Here is a 27,713-nt window from a genome sequence, read left to right on the forward strand (position 1 = left end):
CAGGGGACAGGCCAGTGGCCTCCGCTCTGCTTGTGTCCCTCAGGAGCCATGTGGACATGCGGGGAGGGAAAGCATAAAGCTGAGCCCTGAGCAGCTCCCAGTGACCTCAGGCGTGAACGTGGACATGGCAGACCTGTGCTGGCCCTCACAGGCCAGAGATGCTCTGAAGGGGTCAGCAGGAGTGAGATGGCAGATGTAGCCAGCCCGCAGGTGCACCATGGGACGCTGTTTGCTAGGAGCGCACTGCTTGGCAACTCACTGCACTGCTCTCCAAGCCCACCGGGGCAAGACTGGTCCAGGCATCTCCTAGGATGACATCACGAGCCAGGGCCGGCAAGCTCCACTGGCAGCACAAGGCTGGGGCCAAGTTCCTGAAGGCCAAGGCTGCACAGCCTCTCAGGGAAGCTGGTATGAAATGCATATTCTTGGCATGCTGGTGCCAGGTCCTACATCCAGCCTTGGGCACTGCCAATTCCCATAGTCCCAGGACACTGCCAGGGATCCATGGAGTGCTGCTGAACACAACTGCGGGTGCCCCAGGCTGTAGCCAGTGACTGCTCCACCCTTCCTAGAGGTCTCCTGGGCTTCACCTCAGCCCTTCCGGGCTCTGGCCCAGGTATGTGGCACTTGCTTGGTTGGGGGGGGCTGGCTGACCATGCAGTGGGCAAACTCTGATCACCCTCCCCTCCACTGGGAGTATGGCAACTGGCACGAAAGGCATAGACATCAAGGCCCTGTCCCCAGGGCAGCTTCACTCTGGGGTCACTGAGAACTGCAGACACACCTGGGGAGGGGTAACACCATACCTGTCAAACGGGATGCACATGAGGTGGGGTCACTGGTGGAGCGGGCCAGGTGACTAGGGCCTGACAACATCCAGGTTCCTGGCGCTTGAGCCTCCTGGGGCACGTGGTGGAGGGACGGCGTCGGAGGTGGGGACAGCAGGGTGCCCAGGGGACCTTCAGGGGATGGGTGACTTGGAGCCGGCCCAGGGCCATCCTCTGAGGCTGGAAGGCTCACGCTGGTGGCTGGTGCTGCAAGAGAAAGGGCATAGCATTAGGGATGTTGGCCATGGACACCCAGATGTGGGTAAAGCCCCTTCCCTTCACAAACCTGGATGTTTTGTGGTGCCTGAGGCACTCCTGCCGCACCCAGCTGCTGCACTGCACCCCTCCCCCTCAGCACCTGGAGTGCTGTCCTGTCCCAACCCACTGTCTTTGGTCTCTAACTTAGGGCCCCAGGCTGGCAGGAAGAGCCTCACCTGGCGCCACCAATCAGAAATGCAAACTCCAAGGCCGGCTCCCACCCCCCATCCCAGGGTCCTGTGTGTACGTGAAGGCTTCAGTGGCACCATGCCCCATGCTCTTTGCGAATGACTGGACTGGACACAGCTCAGGATGTGGCCTGTGGGGTGACAGTGAATCTGCAGGCCAACCCCTCCAGGGGACAGGCTCTGGAATCTGTTCCTTCTGTGAAGTGGCAATCTTTCACCTACTGGTTCATGCCTCAGATGGCTACAAGAAGTGGGGTTGGGCCAGGTGAAGCCAAGGAGCCGGAATTCCATCCGGGTCTCCCCGTGGGTGGCAGAAACTCAAGTACTTGGCTCATTATCCACTGCCTTCCCAGGCACATGAACAGGGAGCTGGATCGGCAGCAGAGGGGATGGGTCACATGCTAGGCATTGCTGATTTCTAGAATTTTCCAGTATCTCCGCAGCATAGCTGACGGCGTGGCAGGCAGAACCCTGGGGGAGGGGCCCACTGCACTCCATTCTGGCCTTTAAAGGCCTGGTAGAGTGAAACAGGTGAATTTTCTGCCTGTCTGTGGCTTTAGCATGTGCTTCTCCAATCCCAGCAAGGAGTTCCGAAGACACAGATGAGTCGATTCTAAAAATGGAAAGGCATGGGCCGTGGGACAGCTGAGGACATTCTCTCGGGTGTTCGGGCTTCCCCCAGGGCTGCTCCATCAGGACAGCGTGTGGCCCGGCAGAGGGGCAGCTGCAGGCATCCAGGGGCACAGAGTAGAGAACCAGAAATAAATGCAATCAGGTTCAACCAAATTTGGACAAAGACACGGGCAGCCCAGGGCCTGAGGCCAATGGACAGACAAGCAACACAATGAACCTGACTTCCACCTCACCCCTACAAAACTACCCAGTGGGAAGCCACCTTTCTGCACTGCACCTGCTTGGCCTGTTGTCCCAGAAGCCTCCCTTCAGTTATGCACTCTCAGCCTGGGCATCACACGCCTGGAGTCTGGTCTTCGGAGCAGCCCTGGGCCTCTGGCTTAAGCTCTGGGGTTGGCTGCAAGAGGCCTGGGTAGTGAGCAGGACCTGCTCAATGGCAGACCCCCCCACACCCGGAGTCTCCACCTGTTCTGACAGTGCACAGCCAGGGGCTCCTGGGGCACATGGCAGCTCTGTCCCTGCAAGCACGTGCAACATGTGGTTGTCACATGGCACAGTAAGGCAGGGACAAGGTCATGGGTACCCAGTGAGGGGGCACCTGGGAGGTACCCAGATCCCACTTCTCAGGGTCCGATGGCCAGGTCGCTTCTGAAGCCCACAAGCTGCCTCTCTCGAAACACTGGCCCAGCCTGGGGACAGAGGACAGGGAACTTTGCCCTGACTCCTCCTGGTCCATGGTAGGATCTCACTGGTGATGTGCGGTCCAAATAAGCAGGCCACTGGAGCCTGGTGGGTCCCCACCTTGGTTGCTCCCTGGCCACTGCCCAGGATAGGTCCTGCCCAATCTTCAGTCCTTGGGACATTCACCTGCTTTGCTGATACCAGCCAAGGCTCCTACCCTGTGACCCTTCACACTCGGCCAGCTGCCTCCCTGAGGCTGGGACTCAGTCTGTCTACCCAGCAAAGGAAGAAGAGCCACATCGTGGGAAGACCCAAGCCCATGGCTTCCCACCCTGGCCAGGGCAGCTCACCTGGCGCGCTGAAGCCGGCAGTGACGCTGGACTCCCCGGAACTAGCCCCAGCCACCTGGTGATCGAGGCTTGACACCTACAGGGGGAGACACACGGCATCAGAGTAGGTGTTCCTGGGTGACCTGGGCAGCCCTCCAGCGAGGACACGGTAATCAGCAATTACTGTCTCCTTCACTTGTCGGGGAGGGGTGTGGAAGTTGCCTCTGACAAAGCCACTTCTTCTGACCTTTCACAACTGGAACACCTTCTGAGGCCACGGTTAGCCCGTGCTTACCCACCTCCACTTCCAGGCACTGTTGGTGTCCCCTGAGGCTACAGGATGCCTCCAGCCCCCTCCTCACACCCAGGCCCCTTCTTTCACTCACCCACTCTCTTCCCGGCTCCCCTCTCCCAGGGGTAAGGCATATGGCCATGAGATGCTCCGTGCCTGGTGCCAGCTCAGTTGGGACAGAGATGGGATATCCCTCCTTCTGATGCCCATTCAAGCAGGCTCACAGATACCCCTAGACCCTCCCTTTTGTCTTTGGCAGAGGGGATGCTGAGCTGGGGCCCATCCTGTCCTGGTTGGGTGGGAAGCCCTCACCACAGCCGGGCAGTCAGGAGCCTTCGGTGGCTGCTTCCGGGGTATGCTCCCATGGCAGTGGCCTCTGGAAAAGCCACCCTCTTTGCCCTTGTCTTGCCCTGTGTGCTCTCAGCATGCAGGCACAGCCGACCCACCCCTGTCCCAGGGCACCGAGGCCCCTTGCTGGCCCCTGGGGCTCCAACGTGACAAGCTCTGTCATCCAGTCACAACACGACTACCACCACCATGCACCCTGATGTGAGCTTAAAAAGAAATCTCCACTGTCTGAATCCTGTATTCTTTCTTATTAGCTCTGGAAATTGGGTTGCCAATAACAAGCTCTGGAGCTGGCTAGGGAAGCCATGGCAGCCCGTGTGGGTTGTCGAGGAATTACATTTCTGCCTCCTTCGCCTGCCAGTCTCTGGTCACCTCCATCAATGCCTCAACGTCCTACCCTGGCCTCCTTCAAACCAGGATAGCTCGAGAAAGGGACTGGAGCTGCGGCTTTCCCGCCCCCTGAGAACAGAGAGCCCACGCTGTCTACACTCTCCTAGGACCCTTCCTCCGTGCCTGTGGAGTGTAACCTGCTCTGCCATCAACATCACCATGTACAGTCAGCACTTGGAGAGTTCTCCATCAAGAAGCTGCAGGTCTGTTTCCTCCCTACCTCTGATGATGACGATGACTGATGTGTGTGTGTCGGCTACTGGGTGGTTACTTATAAACCTGCTGTCTGAAAAGAAGCTTCTGGTAATGAAGAAATCAGGAGAAATAAAACCACGCGGAGGGTGAGGTCAGTGGGAAATGGGACGCGTGTCACATTCTGCCCAAGCCTCCCTCCCTCATGGCCTTCGGTCATTCAGGTTCCAGCCAGGTTTCCAGGACAGCTCTCGTGAGCCACGGGGTTTGACAGGTGGGGCGTGTATTCGGACTTCTCCCAGGTCAGAAGCCGTGCTGTCACTTGAAAGCCCCAGGGAGTGCAAAGCTGCTCAGCTCAGTCTCTTCAGTGTAAGGTGAACTGGAGCTCCAGGCTCATCAGCGCCCCCGGGAGGTGGGAGGGCTGCTGGGAGGGCCCCTGTGTCGCCCTGGGCCACCCCAGAGACAGCAGCCAGGGACTGCTCAGCTGTGCCTCCTGAGCCATCCCTGTCATTGGGAAAGGGACTGGCATCTGGGCAAGGAAGTCACGTTTCCTCCATGGTGTCTTGGATACCCTGAAGGGACTCTGCCCCACTGTGCCAGGTCAGTGTTGGCAACCCTCAGGTACCAGACTTACCCGCTCCTCAGCAATCACAGAAAAAGTCTCCAGGCAATTACCAAAGACAGTTTGGTTACATTTTAAAAATGCCAGGTCACTTCCTGTGACCTCCGCACATCCAGGGGTCGGTCCCCCCTCCTCCCTCGGGATGTCCAGCCTTGTCCATCTTCACGCTGCTGCCGAATCCTCAATAGCCAAAGTACCACTAAGGCATGTCTCCCTTGTCCAGCACTGGGCACCAGCATCCCGCAGACCAACACCCACTGCGGCCACGCACTGTGCACCTGGGCTGTGTCAGCGACACCCCCTTCAGGCACCTGGGGCTCTCAGCCAGGCTCCCAGCCACCCAGCTCTGGGCCTTGGCCTGGACTGTGCCCACCAAGCTGACGCTCTTTGCCCTGACTCAGCCAGCGAGCCCCAAGGATATTTATGTTCTTGTCCCATCAGACGGGCAGTTCTATGGGGGCAAGGATGCTGTCCGATTCATGGTTCCATCACCCACAGCCCTATGTGGGCCCTGATGCCCAGTGGGACCACCAAACTGTCCATGACATCTTAGTCCTGCCAGGGAGCGACACTCGCTGCCCGTGATCTTGTCGAAAAGCAGCCTCAAATCACAGGAAGACATGGCATGGCAACCTAAGGGAACAAGCATGTGGCCATCCCGTGTCTAGGTGAAGGGGCCAAGGAGGACATCCTCCACCACGGTGCCCCCTTCTTCCTACACAGGGGCATCTTCCCTACGGGTGGCATCCCACAGGGCAGCCCACCCGGCCCTGTCATACCCCCAAATAATCCTCCAGGCTTCATCCACTCCAGGATTCCCTGGTAATTATATGCCACTTGTCCTAACGGGGACATGAAGTGCCTCTGCCAGGCCCAGGGGTCCTGATAGCAAGGGGGGGCAGAGGGCAGCACCGAGTGATCCTGGGTGGGGCAGGGTTGTGGAGGAGGACGCCACAGCGGTCTCAGAGCCAGTGTTGGCATCCCCCGCTGAGTGCTACTCTTCAGAGCAACACAGTGGGACAGCCCTGACCACACCACGGCTGCCGTGTGGGTGTGGGTGGCCCACACCGGAGGTCCTGCAGGAATCCTGACACACTCCCAACACATTCCCGGTCCTGCTGCTCTCCAAGGCTGTGCACATACAACCACATATCCTTCCCTTGAACTTCTCTCCTGGAGGCGAGAGTGTTCACTCTAGGGGCTTCCCGGAGGCCAGGTGGGGAGCAGGTGGCCTGGAGCAGCGGCAACAGCCTTAAAAAGCCCCACACCCTGAAGAGGCGCAGGGTTTCCAGGCATAGGTGCTGGCCATGCTGGGACCCCCCCATTGGCTGCAGGGCTGCTTGCCCTGTGGGGTCTCCCCAGGACCATCCTCCTTAAGGACCCTGGGCAAGCTGTCCCAGTCATCTGTGGCCTTTCACACCTCACCCACACTCAGGAATCCGGCTCCTGGAGATCATTGCTGGGGCAGCAGCAGGGGCTGGGATGCTGTCATCGCCACCCCACTCCCCTGCAACCAACAAGATGGTTGGACAAGTGCACTGGGCTGGCACCCTACAGAGCTGGAAGCTATAGTCACAGCCAAGGGTGGCGCCTGGCAAGCCACGCTTGACCAATCCACACTGGACACAAAGAATGAGCCCCATCGAGAGGGGAGTGCCCCCTGCTCAGCTTAGAAAAAAAAAAAAAACCCTAAATCTCCAGGCTTGAAATTTCAAACTCGCAGGCATACCTCACCCCTGCTCAATTGTGGTGCCCTCTGGAGAGAGGGAAGAGGCTGGCGGCCACTGATCGAGATGCCAGGGCTATGGGCTGTCCAGCCCCTCAGGCTTGCAGCAGGTGGTGGTAGGACAGTCCTAAAGCAAGCATCACCTCAACATGATGCCCAGGTCACCCATGTGCCAGGCCAGGGAGGGAATGTCTTCCCCCAGCCCTGGGCCGGCACAAGGTGCCTCTGTGTGGGTCTCCTTAGAGGCCTAGTCTGCCCACAGTTGCCACTGATGGGCAGGGACATCTGTCCCACAGCTCCATGGCTGCTGAAAAGCCGGCTGGATGTAGCTGTGGCCAGGCTGGGCATTGCCCTCCCGGGGCCCCTTGGTCATGCCTGTTTCCCATCCTCAGCCATGCTTGGGCCCCAACGCTACCACCTTCCCCACTTCCCTCAGCTGTCCTGCCTGTGCCTCCTGTGTGACGGCAGTGTGCCCCGTGCCCCAGCTCAGCGAGGCCCCAAGTGTGGGCAGCTGAGACACTTCTCTGGCCTAAAGCACCCCAGCCTGTTATAGGACTGGGGTGCAGAAGTGATTTTGCTGCTCACAGCGTGCATGCTGCCTTACCCAGGGAGCTCCGTCCCTAGTCCCTCCATGCCAGCCCCTCCTGCATGGCAGCTGAATGTTCAGCTCAGATGTGCAACCATAGGCACTGTGTCAGTGGCTAGAAAGAACTGGTGATGGGTGGAGGTGGTTGGGAATCTGTAGGTGTCTGCCTCCTCTACCAGGACCAAGGCTGCAGCACGGGCACCTGCAGTAGACCCAGCTCCCCACCCCGGAGTGGGGCTTTTGGAGCTTGCCCGGGTCTTACCTGGCTGGCAGGGCTGGGGCCCACCACTGCCTCGTAGGGTGGGGGGAGCTCAGCGGGGTACAGCAGGCCGGGGCTGTTGATGGCCACGTCGTACAGGGTGCTGAACGCGGAGGGAGCAAAGTCCAGGTGGAGACCTCTGCAGAAGCAGAAACAGGACATGGTCACCCGTGCAGGAAGGTGCCCCCACAGCTGACTTCCCTGCCAAGCACCCAGAGCACTGGTCACCAGCACCCCCTGCAGGCCTAGCTGTGTTCATGCAACGAAACACCATGACACATCTATTGAAATCATTAATGCAGTGGTACAAGTTAAATGCACTGCCCAATTTGGGTGGGCGGTTTGTGTTGCCATGGGAACACAACAGCACTCTCTTCCTGTATCTTCCTGTTGGATATGCTGCAGAGACCTTAACACCAGCCTATGGCTAGCCTTTGTTCTGATCCACTTGCACCCTGCACGGGAGCAGGTCTGTTGCAGCTGTGCACCCACTGCCAGGCCTTCAGTGGCGGGGGAGCACCAACCTCTGGGCCTCGGCCGAGGGTGTACAGGTGTACTCAGGTGGGTAGTAGGGTGGAGGTGGGAGCGGGGGGATGAACTCATCGAAATCCAGGGTGTGGTGGAGGACCGTGCCACGGGGAGTCAGGCAGGCGGGGTGGGTGGAGTGCGGCCTCTGAGGAAGGAACTAGAAAACAAAAGAAAAGTGGAGTTATTGGAGCGATGTGTATGGCTAGTGTCCAGTTAATCTAAAGCTGACGTGCGGGAGGGGACGAGCGTGATTCACACCGCCGAGCTGTGACTGCCGGCGCTTCGAGGGACGGCTCCCTCACCTGAGGACAGCACACACAGGCGGCAGGCAGAGTGTGCTGATGTTCACAGTCTGTCAGACGACACTGGACCTTCAACGTGTCTCCACCCAGAGTGAAACAGCAGCGGGGAACACCCCGTAACACTGGACTCCTGTTCAGGATTATTGCAGTTTACACTGGGGTGGTAAAAGCCTGGGAATGCCTGTGTTGAAGAATGCACTGAATGGGGGCTGGTGCTGGAGCGCAGTGGATAAAAGTCAGTGCCTGCGATGCTGGCAACCCCTATGGGCACCGCGTTTGTCCCAGTTACTCCACTTCCAGGGAAAGTAGCCCAAGGCAGCCCGAGTGCGAGGCCCCTGCTACCCACATGGGAGACCTAGCCGAAGCTCCTGACTCCTGGCTTCGGCCTGGCCCAGCCCCAGTCACTGTGGCCACTGGGGGAGTTAACCGGAAAATGGAAGATCTCGCTAACTCTTTCACGTAAATACTTTAAAAAAGAAAGAAAAATACACCAAATGTCTGAGACCTTGAGCCCAGCATTTTTCAAACATTTTGACACCCAGCACCTGTTACTATTTTGTAGTTCCAGGAATTCACATGCTTTGTACACTCTGGCTATGGAGGAAAAGGGCTTGCTTTCCTGAGTTCTAGAACATTCTGTGGGACTATCTTCAACCCTGGGATGCTCCTTGAGGAAACAGAGGTAGAGTCCTGTTAGCAGCGTACACACTCTTGGCCTGGTTCTCCTGCTGCGGTGTGCAGGTGCCTGAGACATGGCTCTGGCTCTAATGGGCACCTCACCATGGATGTCCACAGGTGCTGGGCCAAAGGGCCGTGGCCCACAGTGGCTCTGTGTTCTGGGGCCTTCCATGGTAGGGCAGGTGGAGAAGGCAGGGAGATGAACAGGGTAGGGGGTTGCCTGTACTCCATTAAGCAAGGAAGCTGGGGTCTTGGCAAGCAGAGCAGTGCCCTAGGCCCCCCGGGGGCTCATAAAGAAGCTTGGCTCAGAGCCCGGTGTGAGAGCTTAGTGTTTAGTCCTCGCCTTACGTGTGCTGGGATCCCATATGGGCACCGGTTTGGGTCCTGGCTGCTCTATTTCCCATCCAGCTCCCTGCCTGTGACCTGGGAAAGCAGTCAATGATAGCCCAAAGCCTTAGGATCCTGCACCTGTGTGGGAGAGGAGGCTACTGGCTGGAGGCTCCTGGCTTCAGACTGGCTCAGCTCCAGCCATGGAAGCCACTTAAGGAGTGAACCAACAGATGGAACATCTTTCTGTATATCTGCTTTTCCAATATGAATAAATCTTTTTTTAAAAAGCAGCGGCAGCTTGGCTTAGCACATCTTGGAAGGGGCGGATTTCAACGGGTGGGCCTGCAGGAAGCTACTTGATCTCAAGAAAAGGCAGCCTAACGTGTGGTTTGAGAACTCACAGAAAAGGCTCATTAGGTCAACTCTTAATTCCAGGGTTCCTGGGGCCAGAGGGACTGGAGCTGTGTGGTAGGGGGCAGGGCGAGCTGCAGATGACAGCAGATGTCCTAAAGCCAGCACACGCTGGGCTGATGGGGGAGGGTAATGGCTCCCTCTACCCAGGGAAAGTGTCAGCCACTATTGGGACAAGCCAATCACAAGTGAAACGCAAAAGCCCAAGCCCCCTCCCATGAGCGGTGCATTTGCACCAGGAAGCTGTGGTGGGGTGGCAGGAGCTCCGGGCAACCCCCTTGCAGTTTCCAAGAGTGGGCGCTGCTGGAGCCCAGGGGATCGTCCAAGGGTACAGAGCAGGTTTCGCAGCAGCTCTGAGCACTGCACTGCCTGCCCAGGGTTACGTCAGCCCCATCCTCAGGGAAGCATTCAGAGCCCTCAGGCTCGGCCAGGGAGAAGTCTGCAGCCCTTGGTTGGCCTCTGTGCTGTCTGCCCCTCCACCAGAGTCTTATTCAAAGAAGCAAGGGTCTCTCCTGCAGCCCAAGCTCACCAGCTCTGTCCTCGGCTCTGAGATGTGGGCGTCCTGCTAAGTCCTACCACCAGGGGGTGCTGGAAGTGTTCTGGGAAGGGGGCTGCTTCCTGTTGTGGACATAGCCAGCTCTGGGACCCTGTCCACCCAGCTAGCCAGCCCTTGTGTGAACTGGGGCATGTCCCAAGCAAGTACTATCTGGCTTCTCCACCTCTGGACTCCTGGCTTGGTTAGAGAAGGGGTTCAACTATCCTGAGCTTGATGGATGGACAGCTGTCACCATGTCCTCACCATGGCGCGTTATCAGCCCTGCTCATCTGTGCCCCTTGCAGGAGTCTCTCTCTGCCTCTCTGATGTCTGTCTCCATCCTGCTACCAGAGCTATTTTTAAACCAAGCTGATGAGGTCATCACCACTGACAACTCTATGCGGGAGACCTCTGCTCGCAGAACACTGTGGCTTCCAGCCTCCTAAGCAGCCGGTGCCGGAACACTGGGGACAAACCTGCTTCGTGGATCTCAGACCCAAGCCAAACACCTGCTGTTTCCTCCACCTGGCAACCTCCCCAGTCAGCCACCACTTCACTGCAGAAAGGCTCACGACCCTGGATTCCCTGGGACCTGCCCAGTGTCCCGCTCTGGGGCCTCATGTCCTCTTCCTCGTGGCCCAGGTGCATGTGGGATGCCCTGGGTGTGTGGGTGGGATGTGGGTGGGATGTGGGTGGGCCCTGGGATGTGTGTGCCCTGGGATGTGTGTGCCCTGGGTGTGTGGGTGAGTCTGTTCTTCCCCAGGTGGTTCCCCCAGGCCTAGGCCACGGATCGGCCCTGCAGCGAGGAAGGAACACCTGGACCTGGTGCCTAGGTGAGGCGATCACACCCAGGGCTGTCCCCTGAGTTACAGGACAGGTGTGCTACTGCCCCCTACTCCTGGCCAACAGTTGACTCCCCACTTCCCCAGGGAGCCAGCACCTTCTCCCAGCTTTCCTGCCACAATCACGACTTTCCAGAAAGACAAGACAGAGAGGAGGCCTTTGCCCTTTTCCTCCACCCCGACTCCGGCTTGGTGGCAACGGGACGATTATTGCAGAGCAGCAATTGTCTTAGTTCACTGAACAGCTGGCTCTCTCCCTTTGGGCCTCAGACCTGGGGAGCCCCCTGCCCATCACATGGCTCCTGGGCCTAGCTGCTGGCCACACCCACACTCAGGTGCCTTCCCATACAGTCCCAGGTCAGCTTTCACTTCCTCCTCGTCATCACGAAATGACAAGCAGACAGATGGGAGCTGCTGCTTGTTCTGTGAAAACCAAGTTGAATGTGCTGGGGAAATTCGACCCAGGAGAGTGGCTGTGCAGAAGCAGGTGCCCTGCAGGGCCCAGGTGGGCAGCCCTGAGAGCGCAGGAGAGTATGAGGACCCCAGGAGGGGTGCCGCATCCTGCCCACTTCCCCTGGCTCCCCCCGGTCAGAGGGGCTGCACCTGGTCATCCCTGCGGTTGACACATGAATCTACCCAAAGAGAAGATCTGGACTCCAGACACAGGAGTTGTGGACGAATGCCCACAGTATACTGAATGTCTGTGGTGCTGTGTGTGTCATCTTCACCCCTGTGGCTTTAAGGAGCTGTTACTTAGACAGCATTGACTACCAGGGGCCATCCTGTGGAGCTGAGGCCTCCAGTGAGGCCACTGTTTGCCTGCTAAGAGCCAAGGCAGGTGCAGCCAGCACTGGGGTGAGGCCGAAAAAAGGCACTGGTGGGAGGGGGTGACCCTCGGGCTGGTGTCACATCTCCGACTGGCTTTCACCACTGCTGGGCATGCCTGCCCTGAAGGCGCCGTGCCCTACCTGCCCTTTCCTAAGGGGTCAAACTTCATAAGGCACAGAGGGGAGAGCCCCAGTGGAGTGAAGGCGAGAGTGGCCAGCAGGTGCACCAGCGAGATGCAACAATAGGAGCCACTGTGCCTGAGGCAATGAAGGGAGTTGGGAGGAAGTGATGCAACCGACAAATGAAGTCACGCACACTTAGGAGGTCAAAAACCTTCTCCCCTAAAGCATATCAACAAACTAAGCTGCACACTGGCGTCATGAATTTGCATAGGCCTGTCATTTTGCCTCTCACACAAGCATCCATTATGTTTCAACAGCTGCTCATGATTTCCTAACACTGACCCGCAGAAATAACAAAGGGGTACCAGGCTTGGGGAACTCGTTCTCACTGTGAGATTCCTGACAGAGCTGGGCACCACAGCGAAACATGGGAGATGCCTGCACACTGACGCAGTCAGGGAGTGGGGCAAGGGGCGGGGGCAGCTCATGAGCGCACAGGGCAAGAATGACCTAAGCTGTCAACAGCAGCTGAGGTAGCAACTGCGCCTGGGGTTCTGTCTGCCAGCATGTGGGATGGTGAGAGGGGCTGGCCAGTGGGAAGACACGTCCCTGTGGACATGCGCAGAGCTACCCTGGAGTGGTTACGGGCAGTGATGCCTTTAGAGCAGGGAACTGCCCAGGAAGGCACCGAGGAGGGTGGGGCGTGACATGGCGCTGGGTTCTAAGAGAGGAGTTTCGTAGGTAGCCCTCCTGTGCCTGCTCAGTCCTCTTCCCCCTCGTTGAGCTCTGATCATAAACAAACACTTCTCACTTCAACTCAAGGGTGAAGAACAAGTGTGGTGAGAGTGATGGTGGGGTCTGGCCAATGGATATTCAACCAGAACAGAGATCCACAGAAGCAGAGTAAACACAGAACCCCGAGCAGGGACCTTCACTGTCATTCAGCGTCCTGTCCCACATGTGACTGCGCACGCACGCTGCTCTTACACACTGGCAGTGCAGGTGCAACCACACCAGCACCACCGTACATGGATGCTGTGTTCTGCTGCAGAGCTGGCATTTAAAGGTGCTGTTGGGCACGGTGTGCACAGCTTCCCCTAGGACAGCCCTGTCCACTACCTCGTTCTCATCCCCACCTCAGCTGACAGCAATATCTTTGGTGACACTCTTGTCACTGAGCCTTTGCAATGCACACAAGTCGGCTATAATACAAACTATTATTATCATTTTTTGGTTCAGTGCTTGGATGGGTTGGGATATGTGGTCCAAGCCCCACTGGCACAAACCAGGTTGGGAGCAGCTATAGCCATTCCCACGGATGCTTACAACTCAACTGCTGGTGGCAGAAACGGTCCAAAGGCAAAACAAAGGCTGCTAGGGACGACCTGCGCTGTGGCCAGCCGGCAGTGCGTTCTGCAGAGGGACGGCCGAGGTGATCCACAGGGGCTGGTTGGCTAACCGGGCTGCAGCTCTGTGCACAGGGAGTTTCCTGTAGCACTAAACAGAGCTCAAACCGAGGACAGACTCGCATGTCCACAGCTAAAGAAATGGCCCAAATCATTGACAGTTCAATTGTCTATTTGTATCTGGGCAGTGGGGTCTGGAACTGGGACCCCAGCCCTGGACCCCTCACCATGGGTACCAACACCCTACAGATGCTGAAGCCCCTTGAGACATTTCTGGGTGAGTTGTGACTGTTAGGCTGGACTGTGTAAGAGATGAGCACAAGGAAGAAGTCTGCACATGCTCAACATGGTGCCTTTTTAAAAAGGTATCTGCAACCCCAGATTGACCGACACGGACACGGAGGGCTGATGTGCACAACGTGTCGGCGCCGCCATCACAGTCTGGATAGTTGCCAGGGCACCGAAGGCTGTGATGGTTGCAGTAGATAGACAATCTGCTGAGCTGTGGATGGTGTGATCCCACCTCGGAGAAAGAAGGCACGGGGGGCAGGAAGGGCCGTGGAGAAGGGGTCAGGAGGAGACGGGCGGGAGGGGAGAACACAAGCAGCCTTGACAAGCCTAGGGAGTCGGTCACAGCAGGAGCGCTGCTGTGCTGGGAGCATGGGCAAAGGACCTCTTTCTCATGGCTACCTCTGCGTTTGTGGTCGGCTTCAGGGGGTCACACACGTGCATCAAGGACTTAATTTGAAATTCACGAAGGGATGAAGCAAGCAAACTTACCAGAGTCACCTCAGGGGCCTCTAGGGGTTCCCACGCTGCGGGGCACAGCCTGGTGGCCTCACGGCTCCCCATTCTGAGGGCAGTCCCACCCAGCCTTGCATGGCCGGCCCCGCCCTGGCAGGCCCCCCTCGCAATTCTCTGCTGAGGACAGTAGGTCACTAACACCCACGTGCAGCCCAGTGAGCCAGGGTCAGGAGGCAGCCACTTCTCACCTATCTCCCACCACTGCCTCCTGCTTCCCCTGCGACTCCAGGGGTCCCACAGGCAAAGGCCAGGGTCTCACAAAAAAAGCACAGAGCCTTGCTGTCCCCAGAGTTCAGCAGGGGCTACGAACGCTCCCACCTCTGAGCTGGGCAGTGAGTCCCTGGGAGTGGAGTTGCTGGACTTTCCAGTGCCCCTCCGGGTTCCTGTCTCATCAGAGAGCATGGCCACCACAGCGCCCTCTGCTGGGCCCAGCGTCGCTGGCAGCCTTTATGACTGCAGGCCGGCAGAGCCTTTCTGGAGAGTTTGCCTGTTTCTTAGAGCGTTCTTAGGTGTTTCTGAGAGTCATGGGGGACCAAGACAGAACAGCCATCCCTGCATCGAAGCCAGAGGCTTCTCCACAGTGCTGTCGCCGTCAGAGAACATTCTCCATCACCGCTGTGGCCCCACTAATGGACCGACTGCTACCTCCACATTTAGGGTTCATCCTGGAGGCAAGGCTAGTGGTCCCATGAGAGGTGTGGAAACTGAGGTCAGAGTGCCACCACCACCTGCTCTATAGATGGAGACTCTGCTCCATGCAACACAACCAAAAGGGCCCGCCCATGGTTGATCTGACTGTGTGATTGCGGCCCCGTCAGGCTGATTGCTACCCGTTGGCAATTTTCATCTGAATGCTTCAAGTGAGGGGAATGTTAGCTCTGCATTTCAGCCCTTCAGTTCCAGCAGCTTGATCAGATGGGTGAGAAATTCACAGAAATTCTACCAGGAAGTCAGCTGAGGTGACAGGATGCCTAGTCCTTTACCTTCCCTTTCTAGAATACACTGAAGGCAGCCACCCCCACGCGCCCCAATGGATAAGGCCCACGGTACTCTGTGGGATTGGACACCTCTCGGAAAGCTGCCCCTCGGACAGGTCAGCAGGTGTGTCGGCCATGGGCATGTGCTGGAGGGCAGCTGAGGGCTGCACGTGCTCAGGGCCCCCGTGTTTCTAACATCTTGGTAGCAGCGTTCCCTGGCCCTGCCTCTCAGTTTACGGAAGTGCTGCCGTGAGGCAGATGAAAAGGAACACCAAACAAAAGCCCATAATGGGGCTGGCCTGCCTTGCTGCTCACAAGATGCAGGGTTGTTCTCCACAAGGCCAGGACAGAGAGGCAGACAGAACAGGTAAGCTAGAGGCAGAGAGAGACTGAGGAGACTACCAGAGAACAGGCATGTGCAAGTGTGTGGTGACAACTGCATGACCCCTGGGCTGGCCTCCTGGCTCTGCTAGACACAATGCATTCTCAGTGGGACCTGTCAGGGCCAACATCCGGCTGCTGCCTCAGGAGCCAGACCCCTCCGTCCCAAGAGGGCAGCACGAGGTGGCCCCCGAGGAGTTCTGTGTGCATGAACTCGGCTTCTACCCAGGTGACACATGGGCACAGGAGGAAGGACGGGGCCCATGGGTGCTGAGTGCTCCCGGGTGGGTGGGAGGCCACTTACCATCTGCAGGACATCCAGGGATACCATCTGCATGCAGCACATGGCCGTGGCCAACGCACACACGATGGTGGAGAGGACATTGAGGGCACACACACTGAAGAGCAGATCCTGTAAGAGAAGATGTGGGACAAGGTCAGCTTCACGGCCACGCAGACGGCCATGGTGTGGCCAATGCATGGGACAAGGTCAGCTTCACGGCCACGCAGACGGCCATGGTGTGGCCAATGCATGGGACAAGGTCAGCTTCATGGCCATGCAGATGGCCCTGGTGCAGCTAATGCCTACCTCAGGCTGGGCTGTGTGCGTGGCATAATCCAAACTGCTGTTTAATATACTCACATCCCTGAACTCCTTCACATGGTACTGACCAGACCGCTTACTACCAAGCAAGGTATCTCACAGCTTTGGAAAGTATTAAGTAGTGAGTAAACACTCTAATAAAGTCCTGGTTTCAGCCCTGCTCCGGCTGTTTCAGGCACTGGGACAACGAACTAGCAGATGGAAGACTCTCTCTTGGTCTAGCTCTGTGTCTCTCTGGGTGTCCTTCAACAGAAATGCAAGTAGGGTAGATGAGCCGCTCCCGTGGCGCCAACTGTGCCTTCACCTTGCGGCTGCCCCCTGTGCACCTGACGGCCCCACACTGCTCACTGCCAGCGCCACATTCGTCACACACCAGGGATTAGGGTCCCGCACAGAGTCCCAACACAAACGCGGCACCTCTGGGAATAAAATGTGACACACGTGGGAGTACCCCGATCCGGTTAGTGAGACTCTACAGGCACTTCACAGGGTTTGTGTAAAACAGGATGAGAAGGTCATACACACACTTGGCATGCATGTGTTTTACAGCTCGGGGGGGGGGGGCATTTAAATTCAGAACTAAAAGTGATAACCTTCAATGTACTGTAGCCCCCCAATAAATAACACCTCTACTCTGTGCTTGCTGCAGAAAGTTTAACTTCATCGACCACACCTTCCACTGCCATTGAAACCAAACTCCCACTGCAAATACTGTCCATCTTGCACACTCCACCATTCACCACACACCACACAAACAGATGCACAAACCACAGCCTCCGGTTTGGCTTTGTGTCTTGGGAAGCACATCTGTTTGTGACACAGGCCAGAAGAACTTTTTCTTCCTCCAGCTGTTTACATGTTTGGTTTCCCTCCACTAGATAACCACCCGCCACCTGGAGTTGTGTTTGCATTCCTCTAGAATTCTTTCCTGGCTTCAATAAGGCCATTACCTCTGCCCTCTGATCGCCTTATCAGAGAAACCCAAGTTCCAGGAAATCCCTTTCCGAGGTCACTCCAGACGCAAGCATGAAAAGGAGCCAAGTGTTTCACTGCTGTGCTTTGTGCCTACATAAGCTATTAGCACTCATGAAAATTAACTACACAATGCATAACAAATCATAGGAAGAATAAAGAAATAAAGAGGAGCACGCATTTGAAATCCTTCGGCAAATCTATAAATGATGGATTCCATTTGATCCAATCAAAAGCGCTCTGGTCATTCCCAACACCATCCCCGGAGACACGGGGCAGTCTCCGAGGGCACGCCAGCCGCCACCTGAGCAGCGCCGGGACTGCCATTTCTTTGCCTGCTGGAAATGTTGCACAGAGGACAAGCTGATTTAGATTCATTTCTGCGAGCTTATTCACTTGGTTTTTTTTCTCTCCCCTCCCCACCCCTTCCATGTTTTCTTTCTTTGGAAAAAGAGCAATCAGAGGTTCTATCCGCCAAGGTGTAAGGCTGGAAGGCATGACAGCAGAGGAGCATGGCTCAAGGCGAAGGTGAGAAGACAACATCCAATAGCAACGATTATAACGGGTGGGGCTTGAGAAGATCTGAACTAAGCATTTGATTATTGATTGCTTTGTGGAAAGATGTGTTTATTTGGAAGACAGAGCGCAAGAAAACAAGGGTAAGGGGAGAGAGATCTTCCACCGCTGGTTCCTTGCTATGAAGAACATGTCTTTTGTCTCTGGACAAGGGAGTCCCATGTCGTCCACCAGAGCGGCCACAGTAATGGGAACATGTGACTCCGTGGTTGGAGTGTTCATGTGAGAGGAGTTAGACTGGGTGGTAGGCAGTTAGGGTTTTCTGGGTCCCCAAGTCATTTTCCCACCATGTCTTGGATTCACCAGAGCACGTCTCTCCCAAGACAAATGCATATTTTATCCGGAGTGCTTCCCCCAGGAGACAAGGGTGACATTAACATATCTATTCCCCACCTGAAGCCTCCACCCAATTCTGTCTCCAGCCATTGCCAAGGGGGAGGGCTTCAGACTGGCCTCTTTATCATTAGAAAGGGACCAAGGAAGTTGGCCAGTGACACCTTTCTGGCCTTTTGTCCCAAGGCCAGGTACCATGGAAACCAGGAATTTCCTTTGTTTATGGAGAAACATCTTTGAGGGGAACCTTTAAAAGATGCTTTCCCCACCATTGATATGGGTTTTTTTCTCTTTAGCTTTTCCTCCTGCCACTATGGCAGGGGACTAGGGTTTTTCTCTCTAGCTTTTCCTCCTGCCACTATGGCAGGGGACTAGGGTCTTTTAGCTTTTCCTCCTGCCACGATGGCAGGGGATAAGGGTCTTTTCTATCTCAGAACCCCCTCTCGTCACTAGGACGGGAGTCTTCTTTCTCAGCTTTTCTAATAAATCTTACTTTAAAACTAAATTGCGTCCGCATGAAAATTCTTCTTTCCTGCGAGACAAGAATTTGAGGTTGCTGTAGTATTCGGGGTTCAGAAACCCTACCACATTCATACTGCGTTCCTGCCTCCATTCTAAGATAGCATCAAGAACGGAGACCAGACCTTGCACTAGTCTGCCCATAGAATGCCTCACCCAAAATAAATGATTGCTAGACATTCATTTGAAAGTTTATGGAGTATTTGTTGCCTTCTTCTGAATTTTAACTTACAACTCCAAGGAAATAAATATGTGTGATTTTCAAATCTCTAACCACATACACACACTGAAAACTTCATTTGTACATAAACTAGAAAATTACGTACAAGCAGGATCTGGGATAAAACTCTTGCTGGTTGCATGACTAATGTGTGTAAGTGTGTGTGCATGGGGTGGGGAGGAGGATAAGATCAGTGACTTGTTTTTTCCAGAACATTTTCTGAGTGATAAGACACATCCTGGACAAGACCCCAGGCCTGACGGGAGTAGCAACAGCCGCATTCCAAGAGAAGCCGACAGGCTGAAGTTCTCCCCCCAGCTCTCAGATTTCATCATAGAACTACACTAATTAGGAGCATGGGTCGCCCTCTGTACCCATGGTTTTCACCTCTGCCAAGTCAACCAACCACAGATCACACATATTTTTTAAAAAGCTACAGCAGTACTGAGCATGCACAGGCCTTCTTCCCAGTACCCCCTGGGGGGCACAGTAGTGTTACCTGTGTCAGGTATCGTAAGTAAACCAGAGATGACTTACAGTATGCAAGATGATGTGCAAATACTGTGACCTTTTGTAAAGGGACTCAAGCATTTGCGGCTTTTGGTATCTGTGGAACCCTAGAACTAGCTGTCCTCAGACACCAAGGGGTAGCTATATCGGCAATCTGAACAGAGTCATTGAACAGCAAAGGGTATACATGGGTATTAGGACTTGATGTATGACAGGCAAGGCAAAACAGATTATTTTGTGGGGAAAAACGGGCCAATCACTAACGCTAAAATAGCTGCCTATTCTGCACGATGCCCAGAAACAGTGACAGACGCATGAAGGACCTAAATGTGAAAGGGAAAAATAACCAACCACTTACTAAGAATAGCTGTTTCCTCAAGACAGAAAAAAGAAGCCAACCTGATACTATCCATCAAAAAGACAGAAAACCAATGGGAAAAGGGACCATAGACATGAAAGCAAAAAAAAAAAAAAAAAGTGAATGGTGAACAGATACCTAAAGTGTAATTAGCCTTTACTAACAGCTGAGAAGCACACGGAGGCCACACAGTGTCTTTTGTATACACCCGCTAGACTGGCAAAATCTCTAACCACCGATGCCCCATGGGCCAATGAGGACTCCAAGGTATCTCTGAGGAGAACCACTTGGGGAAATGACATGACAACTTCTAAATCATCTTCCTCCTCCTTAGGAAGCTCTTGCCTCACAGAAGTAAATCCACACACGGAACAGTCCAGAACAGTTCCCACAGGATGTCAAGATCTGTGATAAGAGCAGAGTGCGGTGGAATCAAAAATAAACACAGCAATGGATCAAGTGAGCAAAGAGCTCAAAAAAGGGTGATGTGACCTGGGATGCTGACATTTGACTCATCAGTAGGAAAAGGAGATGGGCAGAACGAAGGATGTCAGAGGAACTACTGATCCCTCGGAACCAGCTCTAATTCCACACCATTCACAAGGGAGAACTATAAAGCCTCAAACTGAGAAGTAGGACCACAGAAACGTAAGACAACAACGTGGAGCTATCGTCGCAGCTTCCGAGCGGGCAGTGCACTCACTCCTCATGGTTCATGAATTCTATGTTTGGGGGGCTTTGCCTACCTGCTGTACTTTATTCTGAACTCCCAATCCACACCCTTGGTGCCCCTACAGCCACCTGCTCACAGGTGCACGCTGAGTCATCTCACACACACGTTTCCAGCTGAGGCTGAACAAGAAAGGCAGGGCCTGTCCCCATTTCAGCAAGACTATAAGTAACTGTCCTTCTGGTGGTCATCAGTGCCAGCCTCCTGGTTTGTGCAGGACAGTGCTGATGCTGCTGCCAACCACGCTCTTCAGAGGCAGTGCCAAGTCTAGTGGAAGGGTGTGATGTGCTACAGAGGGACAGGCCCGAGTGTTAGGAAAGCTTTACCCAGAAGGGAGACGGTACAGCTGGCTGCGAGTTGAAAGTTAATGAACCATCCATCAGCACATACGACATAAAGTGTCTTCAAATACACACACCTAAAGCAAGGCTATGAATCGACTCCAAGGAACTGACCCTTGCATTTCTTCTGGAGCAGCAATAGTTCAGTGTTCATTGAGTCAGTGTTTGTGGCAACCTACTAGAACATGATTACCATGAATAATGACAATTGATTGTACCTATTACGGACCACAGAAAAGGCACCAACCATCAGGTCAAATATTGATCAAAATCAATCATATTGAAACATTAGAATTTGTCTATAGAAAAGGATGGCACGAAAGGGTTTTTAAAAACTAGGTTACAGACGGGGAGTAACTTATCACCAATCTGCAGAACCAAGAAAAGGTAAGTCTTCAGAAGATCGAGCCATCGCCAGACAATGATCCAAAGACCAACCAACATGGCAGGAGAAAGGACATCTGGAGACCAGGTTGCACAACGGCTGGTGACGGGCTGTCCTGCCCACTGTGGCTGGGAATGCACACGGTGCCCTGGAAGGCTTGGCAAGGCCAGGGAGAAAAAGCAGCAGTTTGCAAGTGCTGAGGGGAAGATGCGGGGCACAGCCACCGTGGAGAGCAATGCGGGAACACCTAGAGAGGTGGAAGGTGAGTCAGTCCTCGGATCCAGAAAGTTCTCAGAGAAATGGTCATGCTCGGTGCCCAGGGAGACCTGGGCGTGGATACTTGGAGCAAATATGTTTGCGATCATAGTATTTGAGAGTCCACACCACCTGCAATGCTGGCATCCCATGTGGGCACTGGTTTCAGTTCTGGCTGCTCTGCTTCCAATCCAGCTCCCTGCTAACCCGCCTGGGAAAGCAGCAGCAGATGACTGAAGTCCTTGGTCCCCTGTACCCACATGGGAGACCTAGACGGATTTCCAGGCTCCTGACTTACACAGGACGCACCCTGGGGCCATTGCAGCCATCTGGGGAGTGAACCAGCAGATGGAAGACATTTCTCAGTCTCCCCCTCTCTGTCTGTAACTCTGCCTTTCAAGTAAGCAAATAACTTTTTTTTACGTGCATGGAAAATGTGTATTATGAAAAAAGTATGCATGAATTCTAAAACCTTTTATATTGGAAACATCATTTAATTTGATGGACTTTTATAAATGTCCTCTTACACATCCTACCAAAGACAGCCGTGGAGGCAGGGGAGGGCAGGCACAAGACACACCTTGGAGAAGTGCCTTCCTCTGGGTTACCTTCCAAGCCCTTTATGCCTCTTAACTGTTGCTTCGTAAATGCCACAGGTTCATAGCAAAGCCCCATCAGGGCAATGCTCTATCTGCATCTTCCAAGAGAAAGTGGCCATCCGGGCCTGGGTCCCTCTCTGTCAGAGGGCCGGGCAGATGCAAACAGAGGGAAGGAAGCACAGGGATGATCTCGAAGGCCAGGTCAAGCAAACCAGCAAGGACCGGAAGAACTTCCAGGCATGAGCCAGAGCACAGACCTGAAGACACAAATGGAGCAGGCACGTTAGCAGGACCCCAGAAGAGCAGCCAGGAGTGAGGACCCTCCTCAGAGCCCTGGCTGCATCTGCCACATTCTCTGTTCCCCCCATCGCCCGAGCACCCCTCCTGGGAAAAACCAACTGACAGCAGAGGGTACAGCACTGGTGTGAGTCAGCATGAAGATAGCAGCCCTGAGGGGCAGCCCCAAGGGGTGGAGCAGGGCCCATGGCACACCTAACTGGTGGTGCCATGGGCCAGAGAGTGGGTTACAGAGTAACTGGTCCACTCCCTCCCTCCATCTTTGGCTATGGTACATGCAAGCTGTGAATACAGTGGTTGCTTCTTATCTGCAGTTCAGCTTTCTGTGTGCATGTGGTTTCAGTAACCCACAGTCAGCCATGATCCAAAAACATTCTATGCAAAATTCCAGGAGCAAATAATTCACTAATTTCAAATACTTCTAGTATAGCATATTTTTTATCATTATTCCCTTCTAATATTAATTGCTGTGCACATGTTACTATGTCTACTTTGAAAATTCAGCTTTGTTGAAGGTATTTGTATCTAAGAAAAACACCTGCTTGCCTGCAGTTTCAGACTTCCATGGGAGGTCTTAGGACAGACCCCTCCCCCATGGTGTGCTCACACACACATGTAGAAAACCCACACTGTACGGTTTTCTTCCCATCAGTCATCCATCCAGTCTGTGAGTTGCTTACAATGTTCAAGTGTTGCTTCCATCGAACCAAATCTTCCTTTAGGTTCTTTTTCAATCAATGAAGTGCTGAGAAAAAAAGTCTTGAGATTTACTGCACAAAATTCTTTGCAGAGTAATTGTGGGAGCCTGTCATAATTCACTCGATTCAGGAATCTGTGTCCCACCAATCTTAATGCTACAAGTCTCTTTCGGTAAATACCAAGGCCACATAAAAACAGATGACAGAAACAAGATTAAAAACACCAGATGACAAATTTATAAAGCCAATCTGCCAGGCAGGAGAAGCTGGACTGGAGAGGATGAGCGTGAGCAATTCATTCCCCAACTCAACAACTTTCAAACAAATGCTCTGGGAGAAAAAAAAAGAAGAAACTGGGAGGCTCACGGCGTGGCATGTGCGATGTGGCACGTGCGGCGTGGGCCGCAGTTGGGATGAGACAGACAGCCCCATGAGAGGCTGCCTTCTGCAGACCCGACCTGTCACAGCAAGGCAAAGTCCAGGCGGCCAGTGCTGCGTGACCTGCTCCGGGGGTGGACGCGTGTCCTGATAGCTCATGCAGGCTCTGGAAGACTCCCTCCACACCTGCAGGCAGCACCGGGAACAGGTGGATTCTCCAATTCCAGGACCAGGAGAGCAGCCACTGGGGCTCCTACACTGCACTTGGTGTCCCGGGGGCTTTGTTGAGCTGGGGCTCTCTGTACCTTAGGAAGAGAATGGATCACAGTGCTCCTGAGCGTGTATGTCACCTGGGGGAGCATGAGACAGGCATCAGAACGGGAAGAAGGCAAGGAGCTCCTGACAGGCCTGGAGGTGTCAAGGCAGGATGCCCCTGTACTGAAGGATGGCTTGTGGTGCACCATCCACACCTGCTGGAGAGAGACACACAGCACCACGGGCAGGACACAGGGCCTGGGGCAGGGCGATCAGGGTGCAGGGAGTCTGGGAGGATCTTCTGCATAAGGCAGGGGACAGTGCAAAGAGGATGGCATGGTAAACAGACCACATGGGCACCATGAGCCCATCTGAGAACGTGCAGCCAGGGCTGGAGCCCCAGAAGCAGCACACAGTTGTTGCCCCTGAGAACTACACCCGAGAGGGGATCGTTGAAATCCCCAGAGCTTATCCCAGGACACCAGGGGGACAGTGGGCCTCCCCGTGGGTGGGGGACATCCAACCTGTGTATGGGGTGAAGTTTGGGAGAAAAGTCATGTCTGAAGACTGAAAGCAGGAGAGGCACTGGGATGCAGCGGGTCAGGGCCTGGCTTGGGATTCCCACACCCTGTCCTGGAGAGCATGGGTCAGGGCCTGGCTTGGGATTCCCACACCCTGTCCTGGAAAGCATGGGTCAGGGCCTGGTTTGGGATTCCCACACCCTGTCCTGGAGAGCATGGGTCAGGGCCTGGCTTGGGATTCCCACACCCTATCCTGGAGAGCATGGGTCAGGGCCTGGCTTGGGATTCCCACACCCTGTCCTGGAGAGCATGGGTCAGGGCCTGGCTTGGGATTCCCACACCCTGTCCTGGAGAGCATGGGTCAGGGCCTGGCTTGGGATTCCCACACCCTGTCCTGGACAGCATGGGTCAGGGCCTGGCTTGGGATTCCCACACCCTGTCCTGGACAGCATGGGTCAGAGCCTGGCACTTTCAACCCAGCTCCCTTTCGGAGGCAGCAGGCGATGGCTCCACTGTTTAGGGACACTGCCACCCATGCGCACCCGATGGAGCTCCTGGCTTCCGCCTGGCCCAGCCTGGATGTTGTGGGCATTTAGGGCTTCAACCTTTGGACGGAAGGTATGCGTATGTGTCTATCTTACCCTGTCACTCTTTCAAGTAGATGAAGGCAAATATTTAAAAATAAAAACTGTAGATAGAAAGTGACCAAAGCTAGAAAAACTTCCTAGACCCTGCTATTTAGAGAGGGGTTCCAGGCGAGGCAGCAAGGGGCTCAGGGGAAGAGGAAGGAGTCCTCCTAGCTAGCACCATGTACAGGAAGACACTGTCAGTATAGGGTTGGCACCGACGGTGAAGGCCCTGCCACTGGGTCAGCCCTCCAACCCAGAATGCTCATCCTGTGCCCTGCTGAAGGCTGGAGGGGCAGGTGGCATGGCCTCCTGTGCACCCTACAGGTGACCTGAGCCCATTCAGGCAGAGCTGACACCCGTCCCAGGCAGGCACTGGAGCCCTGCGCCAGGGTCACCCATGGGTGTGACCTGGAAGTGGGGAGGATGGCCTGTGAACAATGACCTGTAACATGACTGTCACCATAAGCTCGGAGTGGCACACCTGTGAACTCTGACCTCTGCCCTGTGACCAGCAAAATGTGAAAAAGGCCTGAGGCCAGCTGCCAGGTTTTAGTCGCAAATGGGTTCTGCAGGGAGGAGTGCGGGTATTGTGGTGGTGGTACTGCAGAGAGATCCTGAGTCCCTACTGTCTATTTCCAGGTTTTAAAGATAAAAATGTATATTACCAGAAAATGTGACAGAATGTGATATATTAATATTAACCTCTGCGAAAGATTCAAAATAGAGAATAGTAGGTATAAAGCTCATCATTTGCAAATAATAACAAATATCAAGAATGTAAATGTTTTGAAAAAGAACACCAAAGGAATTTAACTCATTTAAAAGTGGAGTGATTGTGGATACTGCCATCTGTCTCCCCCCAAAAGTGATGGGATCAGGGGAGGGTCCTCTGGGAGGCTTTGAAGTCCAAAGGGTGCGACCCCCAAGTGGGACTGATGTTCCTACAGGAAGTGGCTCAGAGGAACTCCCTGCCTTCGTTGCCAATCAGAGGCCAGTCTGCAAAAGTGAAAGAGGGCCCTGCCCAGACCCTGCCCTCAGATCTCACACCCCCAGGCTGCTACGTCAGACCTGCCAGAACTGAGTCACTGGGCTTTGTGAGCCCCTACCCACCCCCAAAACCACCCCACAAGCTCTTCATGATGTGAGGGCCTGCGTTTGTTGGGGTAAGGCTTCACCTCTCTACCACTGCTGCTAACCAGTGGCCGTCTATTCCAGCATGTTCCAGGGTAGAACAGGCCAAGTGGCCACAACCGACAGTGGCCACCTGTGCCACAGCAGGATGTCCCACTGCAGCCCTTAGCAGGGAAACTGAGGCAGCTTCATGTGATGAGGGTAACTTCCTCCCAGCGTTGAACTGACAGGTGAACAGTGTCTTACTAGCAATCCCCTTTCAGGATAGGCGACCGGGTCCTCAGATCTGATGCTGGTTCAAATGACAATGCTGTCTCCAGAAGACATCTCCTTGGTTTACATGTTCAAGAGAAATTGTAAAGAAAGAAAACCAAAACCAACCAATAGCTTCATGGCTTTAGGCACCACGTGCTATGCTTAGGGAAAAGCCATTTAGAACCTTTTCTGGGTTAAGATATGCTGACTATCCCTGAACATCGGCCAAGGTGCACGATGGCCACTAATGGACTTCAGTCACTCTGTATTACCCCCACAGCAGGTGGTGATGCCCCCAGAGACGCAGCAGAGTGGAGGAGGCGGACTAGCACCCTAAACAACCCTCACTGCACCTCTCTGGCTAAGGCATGGAGCGTCAATTAGATCCAAACCTGCTTGGGAAAAAAATCTCAGCCCTGAAGGAACCAATTAGCACACCCCATCAATCTACAGCCTCATGGCTGGAGACCAGTCTGGAGTTGAGGAATTGGATCAAAATAGGAGAGCACTACTCCATCATTACTGATCAATTTAGCATCGATTGTTATAAAGGATAGTAACTTGATGGCTATTTTGTCAGAGTAACTGCCATGCTAATCCAGCCTCCGGGGTTGGCTCAAGCGAGGGAGCAGGGTCTTATCAGGATAGTTATGGGATGAGCAGTGAACTAGGAGGGTCTCCAGGTGGAGAAGGCATTTGGGACAGAACTGGGGTGGGGGGAGGCAGACAGTGCTGCAGAATCCTCTGGAGGAGTGCCTGTGGGCCAGGTGAGGGCGCTGTGGCAAGGGAGGTCCCACAGCTGAGCTACCGTTGCTCAGCAATTGCATAAGCTCCTATCCATCCACTTCCGGCTCTAGATCCTCCTGTCTGGGACTCCTGACTCCAGGCAGCAGGCACTCCCAGAGCCGCGTGTGCACCTGCTTCAATGGAGGTCAGCTTCCACCCCTCCTAGGGCACAGCTCATGCTTCCCACTCTCCTGCCCCAGCCTGAGAAGGAGGCCCCTCTTGAGGACAGGGCAGGTGTCCACTCTTGGGTCAGTTAACTGTGGCCAAGAAAGTAGAATCCCCAGGAACCTGGGTGAGGTTGCAGCTCCTTCTCAGGGCTCATTCCGTCTAGTGCTGCCACTTCCACTTGACTGAGAGAAGACAGCATGGAAGTAGGTCCCCTAGGAAAGCTCCTAACCCTTTGGCCTCTTCCTGCTCACACTTCCTGATAGTTGCCTGCATGCGAAGCTCAAGACTAGGCTCTCTCCCTGCTGGGTGTGCGGCTTGGACACTGGTTCATCTATGAGGCAAGGCTTGGCTCAGACTTCACAGGGAAGCAGGTGCACCCTGGAGCTGGCAGTGGAACCCTCCCCTCCAACCCTTCTCCATGCCAGGGCGTGGCGGGGGGGGCGGGCGGGGGAGCAGAGTTCTGGATCCCAAGGGAGGAGCTACTAGCTCTTTAAGACGGGTTCACATCCAGGTTGATGTCATATATCTAATTTCATTTCACATGTATCTAATACATCCATCCCTGGGTACCAGAAGACCGACAGGACCCAAACAAGTCAGCTATTCATCAGTCAAAATCATGACGCATTTCCACATGTGTAAAGTTCTTCAGAGTTACCTCTAGTGAAGTGTGGGCTTTTCTTTCCTTTGGAAAGGTAACTTAATTTTGATTGCTTTC

General features: G+C 54.6%; 1 protein-coding gene across 3 annotated transcripts in view; it reads right to left on the reverse strand.

Annotated features, from left to right (window-relative positions):
* Window positions 1-27,713, reverse strand: part of ENTREP2 (endosomal transmembrane epsin interactor 2) — a 336,201-nt gene that overhangs the window by 1,383 nt on the left and 307,105 nt on the right. For 2 of the 3 annotated variants that reach the window (XM_058666544.1, XM_012929205.3), the window contains exons 5-9: window positions 15,780-15,887; window positions 7,856-8,016; window positions 7,335-7,470; window positions 2,938-3,013; window positions 807-1,034 (exon numbers count right to left, since the gene is read on the reverse strand). In XM_058666544.1, coding sequence (XP_058522527.1) covers window positions 807-1,034; window positions 2,938-3,013; window positions 7,335-7,470; window positions 7,856-8,016; window positions 15,780-15,887 — 709 coding nt within the window. The remainder of the gene's footprint in view (window positions 1-806; window positions 1,035-2,937; window positions 3,014-7,334; window positions 7,471-7,855; window positions 8,017-15,779; window positions 15,888-27,713) is intronic. The other variant, XM_058666543.1, reaches the window with a different exon arrangement.

Source organism: Ochotona princeps, chromosome 6, assembly GCF_030435755.1.
Source record: "Ochotona princeps isolate mOchPri1 chromosome 6, mOchPri1.hap1, whole genome shotgun sequence".
NCBI classification, from domain to species: Eukaryota; Metazoa; Chordata; class Mammalia; order Lagomorpha; family Ochotonidae; genus Ochotona; species Ochotona princeps.